Source organism: Alligator mississippiensis, chromosome 5 (genome assembly GCF_030867095.1).
Source record: "Alligator mississippiensis isolate rAllMis1 chromosome 5, rAllMis1, whole genome shotgun sequence".
Lineage (NCBI taxonomy): Eukaryota > Metazoa > Chordata > Crocodylia > Alligatoridae > Alligator > Alligator mississippiensis.
In genome coordinates this window covers 180,200,919-180,217,020 of record NC_081828.1, presented here as the reverse complement: position 1 = coordinate 180,217,020, position 16,102 = coordinate 180,200,919, and the positions used below count along the sequence as shown (strand labels likewise).

The following is a 16,102-nucleotide window of genomic DNA, read 5'->3' as shown; positions in this document are numbered from 1 at the left end:
GACCAACACTTGGGGCACTCCACTTGATACTGGCTGCCAACTAGACATCGAGCCATTGATTACTACGCTTTGAGTCTAAGTATGGTATGGGCCAAGATCCTCAGCTGGTTTAAAAGATCATGCTGTTGTTGGAATCAGTTGCATCAGTTAAGGATTTGGACCTGAAAGATTAGTTCTTCATTCTCTTTACTTTTAAAGTGCATAAGATATTGAATTATTAGGAAATGCTTGCATTGAGGAGTTTGCTCATCCTACCCATGCTGTGTCTACAAGCTGCTAGGATCCTAAGATGAGTGCACTTTTCAAAAGCGTAGAAGGCCAGGTTTTTTAGGTACAGATATTCAAAAAGCCTGCACCTGAATTGATTCAATCTTTGCAGGTTAGTCTAACCTGAATAGCTTAGACTGATTTGCAAGTGGATAGACATTCACTTTTGATTCAGGAAATGCAGGCACATGCCTGCAGTGGCTCAGGCTAGAAGCTGGAGGGTGCTAGAGCAAGCTGTCCCTTCCCTTCCATAGTGCTGAGCTGGTATAGGTATGGCCAGGCCCTGGCAGGATGCTATGATTAGGGAGGGTTTAAACCCCTACCCTGGACTGCACAGTCCCCAGCCAGAGTGTACCTCGAGTGGGAGGGGGAAGCAGCTCTCACCAGGCTTTTCCCCTCCGCACTCGTTGCTCAATGGGCAGTGTGTATTGCTAGGCCCCAGCCCCCAGCTAGCACTCTGAGGCAAAGTGGGAGTGGGGAGTGGGTGGGAGGACTGCTTGTGTGGAGTGCATGCATCTGTTGATAATACTGAGCTTTCCAATCTCCCTCTCCTTGCTTCTTCATACTGTCTACAGCAAACTGACAGGTACGTTATTCATTGCAAACCAGGTCATTTCTCACATCTCTCTCTGTCCCCTGTTGAACAGAGAACATCTCTCCGTTTCTGTCTGTTGAACTGACAGATTGTGGCATTTGAAGCAAGCAAGCCAGCAGGGAGCTGATAACACAAAACTTATCAGCCCATCAAGAAAACAAAGCCTTTCTCATTAGTTCAAGCTCTTCTTAAACAGCTTTTTCACAGGAAGGAGTGAATGGAGGGACATTACTAACTGACCTGCTGATTAGTTGCAAAAAGCCCTAAGCGGACACTGATCTGTCTGCCTTTGTCCCAGTGAACATGGAGACACACACACAGACATCTCTCAGCATCAGCTAGCATGGGGGTGGTGTGGCCAGATGCCAGGTGGGGTCTGTGCTTCTGCGGTCCCTGGTATGGGAGAGGGGGGATCCCTTCTTGAGCAGCAAGCAAAGGGAGGGTGGGGCAGGGGGAAGCCAGGCAGATGCTGCTGTCTCCTGGCTGTAGTCCCCTACCCCCTTCTCAACCAGCCGGAGCTCCGGCTAGGAAGGTGAGGGGCAGGGCCAGCCCTGCTCCCTGGAGCAGACAGCCCAGCCCAAACCAGCCCAGGGGCTGAAAAACATGTTAGGATGTTGGGGGACTCTGATTTAACATAAATGAGGAAGGGGTCTGAGACAGAAGTTCCATAAACTGGTTTGACCCAAATGAGTTCAGTTTGATACTACATTCAACCAGGTTTATCTTAAATCAGTTTTGGCCATTTTGCAACTGGTTTATGTACACTGAACTTATGTTCTGTTACAGGTTTAAATCAGTTTCTGATCACTTAAACTGGTTTATGTGTAACTTCTGTCCCTAGTCTTAATGCCATAGCCATACCTCTCCTTACATGATGTGGAAGGGATTATGAAAGGACTCTCTCAGTATTTGGGGAAGGAGGAAGAAACTGATCATAGGGGTGAGGTAGGTATGGAGTACTGCCCCTCACTGTGCAGATGCTAGAGCTGATCAAAATGTTTCCCTCAAAGGTTTTATGATGAGCATGTGTTTTGTTTTGTTGTTGGGGTTTTTGGGGGGTTTGGGGTTTTTTGGTTTTTTGGGGGGAGAAGCGGGGGGGGAATGACATTTCTCAAAAAACCCCAAACCCCTCCCCCCAAAATCTGACATTTCCAGATTTTTTCCAATTAAATAATTTAACAGGAAAACTTCTCTAAGCTGTTTGAAATCCATGTAAATGATAATTTTTTTTATTATTTTTATTCAGAGTACGAAGAACATGGTATATTTCAAATATGTTTTATTTAAATTCCTTCTTATATATAGGCAGCCTACAGATTCCATAGGTGAACTGTATGGTATCAGTTCTTGAATTCATTTGCTGGTCCAGGGAAGTAGTACACTGATGGATATATCTCCAGCCTGCTACCAGACACAGCAGCACAGCTACGCCATGAGGGCATGGTGGGGTGTGGGAACAAAGACAAGCCTACACAAACTCATCCCTGTTGGGAGAAAACAAACTTCCCTTCTCACACAGGTATCTGTTATGTAGGTAGCTGGGGTAGCAGAACAAAAGCACTTTGTATCCACAGCATGGTGTTAATCACACCACAGTTCGATCTATAAAGACTGATGACTAAAGTCACTGCATACCAGTTCAGCAAAGTGTACATTCTGTATTTAATGCTTACTCAGTTCTGTCCTTTACATTAAGAAATGGTCAGTTATTCATCTTTTACTGGTAATGGACTTCTAAGAGCCATGGTAATGCGTCTGAATTTGCAATTTCTTGGTAAAAGTTGAATCAACATATCTAATATCCTTTGGAGTCTGTGGTAAAGACTTAAAGGTATGAGCCAGATTGTTTACCCTGAAATAAGATGTTAAATAAGGTCATGCAAGATATATAAATCACAGATGTGGCACGTTTCCATTACGCTTGTCAGAGGAAACTGATACATAATTATAATCTGATTAGAGGTTATTTTAGAGGTGATGTTACTGGTTTTGATTTGACTGCATAAGTATGCTGCTATATACTGTAGTATTAGTTTAATTACCACTTAAAAACTGTGACCAAATCACAACATTTTGGGTTTTTTTCAACTTGTCATTTTTCTTATGTGAAACATGGTGACATTACACATTTAGGCAGGAGCTTTGCTTTTTAAGCAATCTGCAGACTAGTAAATAGAGAGATTTTCAAATTTTTGTACTGAATTCTGCAGCCTTTACTGAGCAATCCCATTACTATCTATGAGAATAAGAATTTATAGAATTGGATCTTTTGAAAGCAGCATCAAATATTTGATGCCAAGAGCGTGTAACTGAAGATGGATTTCAAGTGGTATCTAGTAGCAGAAAACTGCCTTGGTAATAGCATCAACATTCCTGAAATGGTTTAATAGACCATCGGTAGTTATTTGTGAAAGCTTTTGAATGTAATTGCATTAAATATATATATTACTTTTGTCTGACATCATAAAGCATCTGTTTACAAAATGAAACCTTTCTACATGCATTAATAATGATTATGGTTTCATCTTTTACAGATGTTGATTAAATAAAGCAATCAGTTATTAAAATTTTTAGCATCTGCTAAAATAAAATGCTGTCAGTCAACATGGCTATAGAAGACCTTTTCTAGTAAGGCCTTATCACTAAGGATCAGTAACCTATCATACAGAGAGAAGAGACTGCGTGGGCAGCTTTAAATATATAACAATTTTATGCAGGACAGTTTATTTCTAGCGACAGGGAGCTGATAGCCCTTAAGTTCAGAAAAGCATTTGCTGTGGAATGTGAAAAAAAAATTAAGTAATAAAGTTATTAGCATACAGCTTCAGTACATTTCTGTAGTAAGTAACAACAGAAAGCAGTCTGATTTCTCTGCCCTTTTACTTTAGGCCTTGTTGGGGGAGAGATGACATCATTTAAAAAATGAAGTAGAAAACACTCTGGCCCAAACCTTGCACATCAAACCACTGCTATTCATGTATTTGGGTGAAGTCCTGGTGCCCACTTAAGTCAATGGGTATAATCCTTTTAGGTTTGGATGTGCAGGGAATACAGGAGCCAGAGCACAAATACCTTTCTACCTCATCAGAGAGAATGGAAAAGGAATTGTGTCTAGGATGCCTGAAACAAAGCTCTTTAAACACATCGCTAAGTTGGTTTAAAGATGTATATACTCTTTACTATTTTTAGAATGGGGAAAGGGAAATCTGAGATACTGTGAAATTGGTGATTCTTGGTATGTAACTCTGTCGATAGTGATTTTTTTTCTTTGTTACTTCTTTTAGTTTTACTGTAAGAGTCTGTGCAGCTTTTGAAGGCCAGAGTATTTCAGATAAGATTGGTAAGAAATTATTCATGTTCTTACATATTTTTAATAAGTTGTAGCCAGTTGCAAAACAAAAACAAGCCTGTGACTATTTTGGAATGGAAAGATAGGTTTGGAAGAAATAGTATTTACGTACAGTTAGATGCTGGTTGTGTTACAAATATGAATTCAAGCTGGATCAAAGCCTAATGTGCTGCCACAAAGCAGCCCATTTTCAAATGAAAGCTCTGGTTCTTTTTCCTTTGAAGTGTTTGTTTTTGTGATTAGCTATAATACATAATGATTTTGTTCACTCATTTTTCATTTCATGATAAATGTTTGATTTACTTATGTTCTCCAGCACTAAAAGCTGAATTGCAATTAGATTCATTGAAACAGAAAGGAGCTGTTAAAAGGACCCTTTTCTTTGATTACCATCAATCACATCATCTCTTCCCCATTGTGATTGAAAGACAGAAACGGCTGCATTGCCAGGACTTTGTTGTTTATCTCAGAGTAAGTTGTTTAAAATATTCTTGGCTGCCATCTCAGAGTTTGAGTATTCTACATATAAGCTTTACCATCAAAAAATTCCTCCTGAAATTCTGCTCAAGTATTCTCTCCCAATGCATGCATCTACCATTTAAATTACTTATTGTACCTTCAGGACACCAGGTTGAAATATTAAATATCATGACAATTTAGTTTTTTCAATCCCTATTTTTAAGAAAAGCTTTGAAGCAGATTAAGTCTAAAAATTAGTTTCTATAAAATTAGTAGAATTCAATTTTGAAATTAGTAGTAGAAGCATTGTCAGCAAAGAACACACAAAAAAGATTTTAATTGGATGTAAACATTAACTGCTACGTTTAAGAAAGCATGTTGAGACCTATGAAGGAAAAATGCTATGTAAATTCAAAGTAATAATAGTTATAATGGTGACTGTCATCACTCTTTCCTTCAGTGAACCCTTCTTATATGACGGATCAGGCTTTAACTAAGAGTAAAGATCTGCCTGCTTATTCCCTGTGAAGGGAAAGTGGAATTAAAGCTAATCAGTTGGGAGAGGTTCTGTCTTCTGATTTATGAGAACTCTCCGAACATTCATAGAAAACTCATGCACATTTTTAAACTGAGACTCTTTAGCTAAAGATCTATTTTGGAGGCCTTTTGAACATTGCTTTCAACCTTTATTCAAAGTGGCTGCCTTATTGGGATTGTTGATTAGGTAAAGCACATGTTTTATCTTTTGTCTGTGTGTCAAACAATCTCTGGGATGATTGCTGCTCCCCAGTTTCAAAGAGTGGAGTTCTTTTTGGAAGTAAATTTATGAAACGAAAATGGTTGCTGGTTACTCACCTGTAGTTGGTGTTGCTTAATACTGACTAAATCAGGGGTGGGCAAAATGGTGCATCTGGCCAGTGGCCAGACTCCATTTCCCACAAGCCCCTACCCACATCACTGCGGCTGGTTTTCATGGAGACCCCAAGAGCAGCAGCGCTGTGACAGTGCAGGGCCAGGGTTTCCATGGAGACTGGCCCCAGCAGCCCTGGCAGGGCACACAGCAGAGTGGGGAGTTGCTCTGGAGCTGGGGCTAGGATCTTGCAGTGGTGACAGCGTGGTCCGGAACCATGATCCACTGCCTGCATGCCCCTGTCCAGGCCACGCAGGCAGTGGGTCATGGCTCTGCTCCGGCTCTGAACCATGCTGTCACCACCGCAAGATCCTGGCCCCAGAGCAGCTTCCTGCCTTGCTGTGCACTTTGCTAGCACTGCTGGGGCTGGTCTCCATGGAAACCCTGGCCCTGCACTGTCATGGTGCCACTGCTGTTGGGGCCTCCATGGAAACTGGCCACAGTGATGTGGATAGAGGTTGCTGGGAAATGAAGTCTGCCACAGGCCCAATGTGGCCTGTGGGCTGGACTTTGCCCGCTCCTGGTCTAGATAGATAACACTCATGTTAAGAAACACTTGGGCAGTATATAAAAAATGTACAGGCAATAAAGATGGAGTGTTACCAAGATTGATTTTTATGTACACATACTTGGTTATGGAACAAACCAACAATATTGCCTCCACAGATCCACACGTGCCCTCCCTCCATTCCTTCCAGGAGCCAAGAACTGATAGGAGTTGGTTCTACATGTCTCTTTTTAGATATGGCTACTGCTTTGAAACATTTCTGAGTTTATGAAGCTCAGCAAGCTACTTCCAGAATGTGTATCTGTGGAGGCAATGTATTCTGAAAATTCCAGTTATTGGTGAGTGACCACGCTGTCCTAACTACATCACATGTATCAAAGAAAAGCCAGGAACCACTGTTTTATTCCCTTGTTAAAAACAAATCCCAGACTTCATACCTAATTAATAATTTGCCATTAATGCTTTTAGAGCATGTTTTTGTAATTAAGTAATTACTTTCCACAGAACGAAACAGAATTTCGAGATAAATTATCTCCTATCAGTGTTAGTTTGAATTACAGCTTGGATGAATCAACGTCTGTAGATAGCCTGGCCGTGAAACCAATACTGAACTATTACCAAGAGAGCACTGTTACAGAGCAGGTAAGGCCCATGCATCCATGTTCTTGCAATGTAATGTGAGCAATCTAGAATATCTTTCCTAAAACAATATATTATCAAGTCCCCAGAAATTATGTACCTAGGGTTTAATTAGTTCAGAATGCATATTTCATATAAACAAAGCACCATGTGACTTTTAAAACATTTCCAGAGCTATGTTTTATCTAACGTTTTTATAACAGTGTAGAATTTATAAGCCAAATTACTGTGAAAAATATGGAAGATGCATATGTTCACTTATGGGTATATCTTAAAAACTGTTACATAAACAGTCATTGACACTACTCATGTAGGAAAGGACTTGCAGAAATTACCCCTTCTTATAGAGCATTTCTAGTGAAAATTGAAAAAGAAAGGAAAGGCTGTAAATGTTATGGGGGTTCTCAGACTTGAAGTGAGTAAGCAATATATGATACAATCCCCCCCAAAAAGCAAATGCAATTTTGGGTTGCATTATCAGTACTATTGTATGTAAGACATGCGAGGTGATAGTAGAACTGTACATGGTGCTAGCTTGGCCTCAGCTGAAGGATTGTCTGCTCTAGTCTTTTAAGAAAGGTGTAGAGAAACTGAAACAAATCTAGAGACAAGCAACAAAGATGATAAAGGGTCTGGAATGCAAACCCATATGGGGAAAGGTTTAGAGCTCAGTATGTTTAGTTTGGAGAAAGGAAATCAGGGGTGAAAACAAGAGCAATTTTTGATACTTGAAAGACTGCCATAAAGAAGAGACAGAATAACTGTAAAAGGATTTATCTGGGATGATTTAGGAACAGCACAATCTGCATTTGTGCACATGGTTGGGCTAGACAACTCGAGTTCATTTTCAATCCTATGATTCTATGACATGGATTTTTAAAGAAAAACTCTAATATCATTGGTACAAATTTTGACAACACAGGCTTATATTCTGGTAGACTGTGGAGAGGACAACCTATGCATTCCTGACTTGAAACTTTCAGCCACCCCGTAAGTTCAAATAAATAGTAATGTATGTTATAGCTAATACAATATAGGTATCTGAATATGAGTTCAAAATCAGACCTCTGGAGTTTAATGCAACTAACTCAAGGGTAGGCAACTTTTTCTGGCTGTGGGCCAGAAAGACCCACCCCTGGTCAGGGGTGGATGCTAGGGTCTACCATTGCTGATCCTTGTCTTCCCATTGGGAGAATGCCCACAGCTCCACATCCACGGACTAGATCCAATAGTTCCATAGGCTGGATCCAGCCCACAGGACCTACATTGCCAACCCCTTAGTTAACTTGTTTTCCATATTCTGCTATAACTTACATGGATAGTCCATGGTGCATTTGCTCTGATCCATCCTGTTTTTCTTGAGTGCATTCCCTTTTATTTAAGTTTGGATTTTCTGTAGTGCTTTGATACGGGGCCGCCTTTGTGTGTTGTGATACCCATGCCAGGTAGGTAGTAGGCCATGCATGTGCTTTGGAATCAGGCTCCATGGAAACAAACAAAGAGAATAGTTGAATTATATGCATCGATAGTTGAATCATCTGTTTATAAAATTTCTAATAAAAGGTGTGTTCTGTATAGAGATAAAGATCAGCTAATAATTGGAGAAGAAAACTGTGTTGTGCTTCTAATAAACCCAAGAAATGATGGAGAAGGAGCTTATGAAGCTGAGCTCCATATAAAGATCCCACCTGAAGCAGATTACACAGGAGTTGAACGCAACAACAAGGTAAAAAAATCAAGTTTACATCACAAGAGATTGGAACAAAAATTAACCTTATGTTGTATCTAGGGCCTGGTTTAAATTGCAGTCCCAGCTTGTGGCATGGCAGCTCCTTTAATCTTGGAGTTCCCCCTGTGTGCTTCCCCCAACCCCTGTTGATGATTGGCTGAGGGACCTGGCGGCCCTGCTGCTCCTGCTTGCTCCTGATGGCCAGGAGGTGAAAATTGCAGTTTTTGCCTCTTGGCCATCAGGAACAAGTGGCAGGGCTAATGGACCCCTCTGCCAATCAGCAACAGTGGGGGGTGGGGGGCGTGGAGGGAACTCCAAGATTAAAGGAGCCACTGTGCGGTGAGGTGGGCCCACCATTTAAGCCAGGCCCTAGTTATATTCTAGCTGAGGATATGGAAAAGGTTGGTGGCTTTAGTCAGAGGCCGAAATAATACAAATCTAAAATTTCAGATCAATTGCTTTATTTTATATTTAGAAACATAAAGCAGGAAATCATAGGATATATGATATTCATATGTATAAAAAAGACTATTTGCAGAAGTGTATCCAATCAAATTATACTGTACATATTTAGACTTTGTCCCATTTTAGATTAATTTAAGAGCAAAGATGAAATTGTATCGCCCAAACAGAAAGAATGTTCATGTACCACCCGCTGGACAGTAAGAGTCTGTCACCTCGTCTATGCGCAGATCTCACAAGCTGTTGCAACATTAACTTCCTTTTTTTTTTGTTTGCAATGTTTGGAATGTGACGCACAGAAAGGCCCCAAGGTGAGGGAGTGGGGGAAAAGAGGGCAAGTTAATTTCCTTTCTAGTGGCAAATGTTTTTAATTGAGTTGAAAGTATTCTACAATGTGTTTCTTTATTCGTCTTCTGTCAATCTAGTTTATTGATGGGTTGAAAGCTGCAATGGGACCAAACTCAGTTAGCAAGAACTAAGGAGAAAGGAAATGAAAATGTTATTGAAGATTATATTTTTAGAATTTAACCAAAACTCTCCACCACTCGCAAGCATTTAAGAAAATCATCCCTGACCCCTTGATTCCAAGTGGGGTGTTTTTTTCTTGTTCTCTCTATACAATCTCTGGGGCTTTTTCAACTGGTATGTCAAAAAGAAGTTGTCTTTATTAGTGTCTACTTGGGTTTTTTACTTTGTTGCCCTTAAGAAAACACATGTTCTTTTCTTCATGTAGCAAGTGTAGGGGGAGAGGTGTACAAAGCCCACTGAAGTTAATCAGAATCTTTCAAATGGTTTCATCATGATTTCTCATGAGCACAGTTTCTGAAAAGAGCTAGTAAAAAGCTTTTCAGCTGGAGAATTCTCTTTATCAAAAAGGCATGGAAATCTTACAGGTTTTATTTTTTTTTAAATTAGCTCTTAACTGACTCTTTTTTTTTTTTACAGATAATACCAGCAAATTATATTTTGGGTTTCCATTATTTGACACCCCTCAGAAATAATTTAAAATATTAATTTTTCTTTGAATTTTTTTGCGAAGTAGAACATGTTTTCTGACTGGCTCTGCTTCAGAATCTTCCAGAAACAGCCATTTGAGATTGCATTGATTTTTGTCTGCATTTGCAGTCCTAGGCTCTCCATGCAAAAGCAAACTGAGAAGTTCTTGCTTTATGTAACTCCTGAACAATGTTCCTTAGTCAGATGCAGGAGTCGCCATTTATGTCTTTTATTTAAAACAGCAGAACATTAGTCCTATTGTACTGTACGTAATTCTTGCACATTTAATTTCCAAAAGCATTTCCTATAGTACTAAAAGCTATTAGTTCTCTCACTTTTAGAACTGATAAAGGTATGCAGTTCAAGAATTTATTACTGAGTTTAGTACAAGTCAATAAAAGAAAAAAATCCTCAAATACAAGTGAAAAATCTTTGCAACAGGAAAAATTTATATTGAATTCTTCAGTCATGTTCTAAAAACGCATGCTTGCATTTAATTAAAAAAATGGCCCATTGTTCCCTGTCTTCAACTGCCTTTCTGTGCTAGCACAATCATCAAAAGCTGTTGAAGTCATGGCAAAAATGAATACATAATCTTTGCCAAACTGAAATATTTAAAAGCCAAATTGGAATGGAAAAGAAATAGCTTCTACATTCTGGAAATCCCTAACCCTTTTTTATCCATTTTCGTCTATGTTTTCACATTGAACTCAACCTTTGATTTAATATAGAAAGAAATTTACTAAAAAGAAGTGTTTTACAGACACTTTAATCATATTCCCCAAATGATCTTACTTACAAGTACATCAGATTCATATGGTAGAACTATAGGAAAGGGGTGCTGGAAGGAATTTGAGAAGGTCATCCAAGCCTGCCTCCCCATTCAAAGCAGTATCACCCTTATCTAACCATTTGTTTGAACTGCTCTTAAAAATTTCCAAGGATGGAGATTCCACAATATCTAACTAATCTATTCCAAAGAGCTGTTTTTAGGACATTATTCCTTATATCCAATCTAAATTTCCATTGTTGCAACTTGTGTCTACTAAGCATTGCCCTGTTCCCTGGGGCTTCAGAGAATGGTCTATCCACATCCTCCTTAAAACTGCCTGCCCTTCATGTACTTGAAGACTCTTATCAAGACTGTTACTCTGTCTTCCATTCTCTAGATTAAATGATCCCAGTTCTTCCAACCTTTCCTTGTAAATCATGCTTCCTAGACTTCTAATCATTTGTGTTGTTCTCTGCTGGACTCTTTCCAATTTGTCTACCTGTTTCTTGAAGTGTGGTGTCCAAACAGACCAGTACTCTAGGTGAGGCCTCACCTATACTGACAGGTCACTTCCCTTAACTTGTAGGCAATATTCCTGTTACTGTAGTCCGGTATCCTACTGGCTTTTCTTCTTCTTTTTTGTAGCAACAGCACTGTTAACTCTTTCAATTTGCAATCCACTCTAACCCCCATGTCTTTTTCTGTAGTACTGCAGCATACTCAGTCTTTCCCCAAGTTTTTATGCATGCATTTGATTGTTCTGTCTTAAGTGCAGGACTTGAATGAAGATATTCATACCAAAACTTGGACAGACCCCTGGGGAACCTCACTTGATACTTCCACCCAATTAGACATTGTGCCTTTGACTACTCTTTAAGCATGATGTTCTGAGATGTAGTTAGCCATGTTAGCCTAAAGTCAAGCAGAAGGCAGGGTATATTTAGTTTATAATGTGCAAATCTCCCCTACCTTCTGTATGATGATCCAACCAGTTATTATTCATCTTACAGTAGTTTGATGTAGGTCCTTCTGTTGCTTGCTCCTTGTTAATATGCTGATATAATTAATGTACTCAATGCATACATTAAAGGGGGAATTATGTTTTTTATTTATAAATAGAGTTTCAGTATAATTTAAAGTAGTATACAGTCCCTCTGATGACTGTTTGCACAGAACTACTTCTTAACATGTCTGGCTTCAAAAGAACTTTCAATGTGTGTACTTGTGATGTAAAGAAAATCTAAATCTCTTGATTTGTAATCTCTTTGAGGTTGGGGGGCATGGGTGAAATTCTGGTCCAATTAATTTTAATGGGGGTTTTACCTTGGGTTTCAAAAGGTTCAGGATGTCATATGATGTCTTCATGAGTGTGGTGTAATTGAGCTCTAATCCTGTTTGAGACATCTGGGCAGCACAGTAATAGAAATGATCTGTTGCACAATCACTTAAGCCAATAGTTAAATGGGTTTGTGATGATGCCAGTTACCATCAGACCTCAGCACTCAAGGTCCCCAGTAGCACCTCACTATAGTAAAGATTGTAGCTGTTTCTGGGTTATGATCGGTATTGTCCTTATAACTGGCCTTCCTATAATAAGACAGAGATAATATTCTCCTCAATCAGATCCAATATCAGCTAGATTGAGGTCAGAGTAGATAAAAAATAACAAGCTAGATTTATCCCTGATGTAGTGTACACTTTTAAAGAGGCTAAGAAGCGTTAGGGTTAAACTGATATCTATGGAAAGATTCTGTAAGATATTGTTTAAAATTTGAGTTATAGAGGAAAAATGACAAAAGAGAGAATATTGGTCCAATCCTCAATGTAGTTCTTACTGACTCTGCATAAAATGGATTAGAAAAGGTGATATGTATGCATTGTAACCATCTTGTTTCAGAGCCTCAATTGCTTTTATATTGCAGTTTGTGTAGCCAAATCATATGATGTTGTTTTGTACTGGCATAGCTGGCTATACAAGGTGCAAAGTGCTGATTCAGACCTTCAGCAAAGACTAATGCCTGTATTTATCTTAGATATTAAAGTTCTTTCTTGACTTCACAGCTACTTAATGAAATACAGTGCAATCAAATGTTGCTGTTTTCAACTTGAATTGTGGTAGCATCTGGACCCCAGTCATGAATCAGGACTACATTACTAGATACTGGACATACACAGAACAAAGACAGTTCCTGCCCCTAAGGGAGAACTGATACTGAATGGCACAAAGAGCAAAGACTCCAGCCCTACCACCCTGGAGAAGAATGGAATCCAATGTCTCATGAAATGACAGAGGGAAATAAGTGATGTGATTTCTTTCTAGCTCCTGCTTAGGCATAGGCATAACAAATTCACTGCAGATTCTGGCATGGCTCTTCAGGTAGGGAATAGTGGTGGTGCTACAGGTTAGAGTGAAGGTATTGACTGCAACATGTATAAGAGTGTTTTCTTTTATGGAATCTCCTGAAACAATAGAGAAAACTATTAGTCCCCCACTTCCATGGGCAGCATACTGATACACCTGCTTTAAAAGTGGGGAAAAACCCTGAGCTTTCCTGGCTGTCACAACCCAAGGGTGTGATTTTTGTTTTGTGTGTGCTTTGGCACCACTGAATTATTTTCCCGCCAATTTGTAGCTTTCTTTGCAGTGTGCATTTCTTCTTTGCAGCACAGAGATGCACGGTGCAAAGAGTTCCCGCCATTTGTATTATAATTTGAGCCCTATTATTGGCTTGTGTTAAATTATTCACACGTGGCAGCTAGTGATTGGCTTGCTAGCCGTATAAAAAGCTTGAGTGGTTTCCGCCCAAGTTGGAGGACTCCACGAACACCAGGAGAAGGAGACTTCACGCTGTGTGAAGATCTCTAAGCGCTGCAGAGCCTATCGGACCCAGCGCATTTCAAGCAGGCAACAGAGGTCTGATCAGCCTCTAGCCTCTCCCCGTCGCCGTTCGCAATCCTCGATGTATCCCTCTCCCTGCGCGCAAAAGGATCCACGGAGCCTCGACAACTCCGTGGGAGTGCCGAGTATTGTCTGAGTCCTCAAACGAGGATTTAAGCGGAGCTGTGCCTGGGAAACTGTCCAGCCTACACCGCAACCATCTTCGGTGTAAGTAAACAATCTTGAATCAACCATTACGAGTCCATGACTAATTCTAGCGTGCCGCCTGTTTTCTCTGACCCAGCGTGCCCGGGCTGCTGGCCACAGCCCGCGCGGCGCAAAAAAGGGCCCGGATTGCTCCCGGCCCGCACACTGGCCTGCTTGTAAAATTTTCTTGGTGAAATCAATACAAGGTTGATAACTAGATGAGATATGATTTAATTGGAATTAAATTAAAAGCTCTTAGAACACAGACCAGGTCTTTCTTATGTATGGGTACATTGAGAAGCAGCTGCTGGCACTCAGTAAATTAAAAGCTTTATCCAGCCTCATCATCTGAGTAAAAGGGCACATTATTGTGGAAGGTAATTAAATAAATTTTAAAGGTGGGAACTGGGGTGAAGGAAAGACGCATTTTTGTACAGCAGTCCAGAATCTTTTATTACTCCTGTACCGATTTAGTAGTCCATTGCTGAGATAAGTAATGGCAATTCATATTTGTAGACTGCCCGTGTCTTCCAGTTACAATATGCCCTAGGAGCAAATGTATTAATCAGTGGCGTTTTGCTGCTGTTTGAGGTTGCCAAAAGGCCATGCATTTCTATCAAAATATGAATTGCTTCTCATGGAGAGGAAAAGGGTTCTTTGATTAAACCTTCTTAGTTACATGTCAAACTAGTGGAACTGGCAGTGCTGGATGTATGAATCTCTCTCATTTCCCTTGTTTCCCTCCTGCTGCCGCTTTTTATTTTCTTATTCTATATTTAACCACCTCTAAAACATGGCTGACCTTCCATCCTTGCATTGCACAAATCAGTTTTGGCATTGTCTGTATCATCAGCCATCTTAAATCTGAGGAGGATGCCCCTAATTTTTCATGGATCACTAGAACTCATTTGCAAAACACAACTTTTTGCTCAGACTTTTTGGGAGGAAGTGAGATAAGGGATAGTATATTTTATGTTGGAGGATAGTACATCCTCTATATAGCAGTCTTAACCTATAAAATAGTGAAGATTAGACTTTCATATAACATCTGTGGCTAATTTTTCCAAAAGAAAGACTAAGCTTAATATTTTATGACTACAGATTTCCAAGCAAATTTTAGTACAATGTTAAGAGTAAATTAATATTTACTTCAATGTATCTATAATACAAGAGTGTCTATTCTCAGTTTCAACCACCTTTTGAGAAATCCTTTAAAAAGCATGAAAAGAGTAGATTAACCTACTTTCACAGCAAAGTGAACCAAATGAAAAGAAAGTAATTGTAAACTCTATAATTCCAACCCTCTCTCAAAGAATACCAGCTTTAATTTTCCTTTACTTCCTGCTGTCAAAAATACTGAGCAAATAGATGGGACTTGCAGCTAGGGACACAGGCAGCAGTTATGTTTGTCATGTGATTGGTCCCCTGATAATGCTCTACAGCTTTGCCGTGACACATGTGCATGACTGAAGAGCGCTTTTAAAGTTGCTGATCACACCACAAATTAACCTTCATCAAATGAGGGATCAAATGAAGGTGCTCCACTTCAGAGTGCCTTAGGGAACTTGTGTTCCCAACGGTCAGTTTGGGGTATGATTGGGGATGGGCTGATGCAGCCCAGTCCCAGGGATTTCAGCAGGAAGGGAAGGAAAAGAGCTGCAGGCGGGGGTTGCAACATTGCTAATAGGAAGAGATTGTTAAGTGAGCAGACACCACAATTAATGCTTTTTAGAACATCTGCCACCTTTTCTGCTAATTTCAGCTAACAATAGACTTAGTCTGTTCACCCTGGCCTTCACCAGCCAGGAAGGACATGGGTTGAATTGATAGACTGTGGCCTGGAGATCTCCCAGCTTTTTCTTATAAAGAATCTGACCTGTCATGTGTTACTTAATTCATGGGAACTATGCAATGAAAAAAATTAGAGAGGCTCACAGCAATTCCAGATGCATCCTGATTTTTTTTCCTGAAGATATGTTATCTCTGTTCGTTTATCCAATTTGTTTCTTTTATTAAAGATGCCAAAAATGAAAGCGAAAAAAGACGGGGGGGAGGAGGGGGGGGGGTTGCCTTGTTTTAGTCTGTACCTCTTTACTTCTACCATCATGGATCTGTTCCTTCCTCCATGCACTCTACTTTATACAGAAAACCCAGTTAGAGGCAAGAGATAAAGGCTTGAAATGTTGAGAAAGAAAATTCGGCAGGAAAGCAGCAGGAACATTTTGTGTTTACTCCCCTCCAGAAAACAAGATGAGAAAGTATCTTAAATAGTTCTTAAATATTGTAAAGGGAGTTCTGAACAGTATGAGCTAGTGGAAGGGGCACACACGT

At 40.0% G+C, this 16,102-nt stretch overlaps 1 protein-coding gene across 3 annotated transcripts in view; it reads left to right on the top strand.

Moving 5' to 3' along the window:
• Positions 1-16,102, top strand: part of ITGA8 (integrin subunit alpha 8) — a 174,737-nt gene that overhangs the window by 80,741 nt on the left and 77,894 nt on the right. For all 3 annotated transcript variants that reach the window (XM_019497862.2, XM_006271243.4, XM_059729045.1), the window contains exons 16-20: positions 4,147-4,202; positions 4,528-4,682; positions 6,593-6,730; positions 7,650-7,717; positions 8,306-8,453. In XM_019497862.2, coding sequence (XP_019353407.2) covers positions 4,147-4,202; positions 4,528-4,682; positions 6,593-6,730; positions 7,650-7,717; positions 8,306-8,453 — 565 coding nt within the window. The remainder of the gene's footprint in view (positions 1-4,146; positions 4,203-4,527; positions 4,683-6,592; positions 6,731-7,649; positions 7,718-8,305; positions 8,454-16,102) is intronic.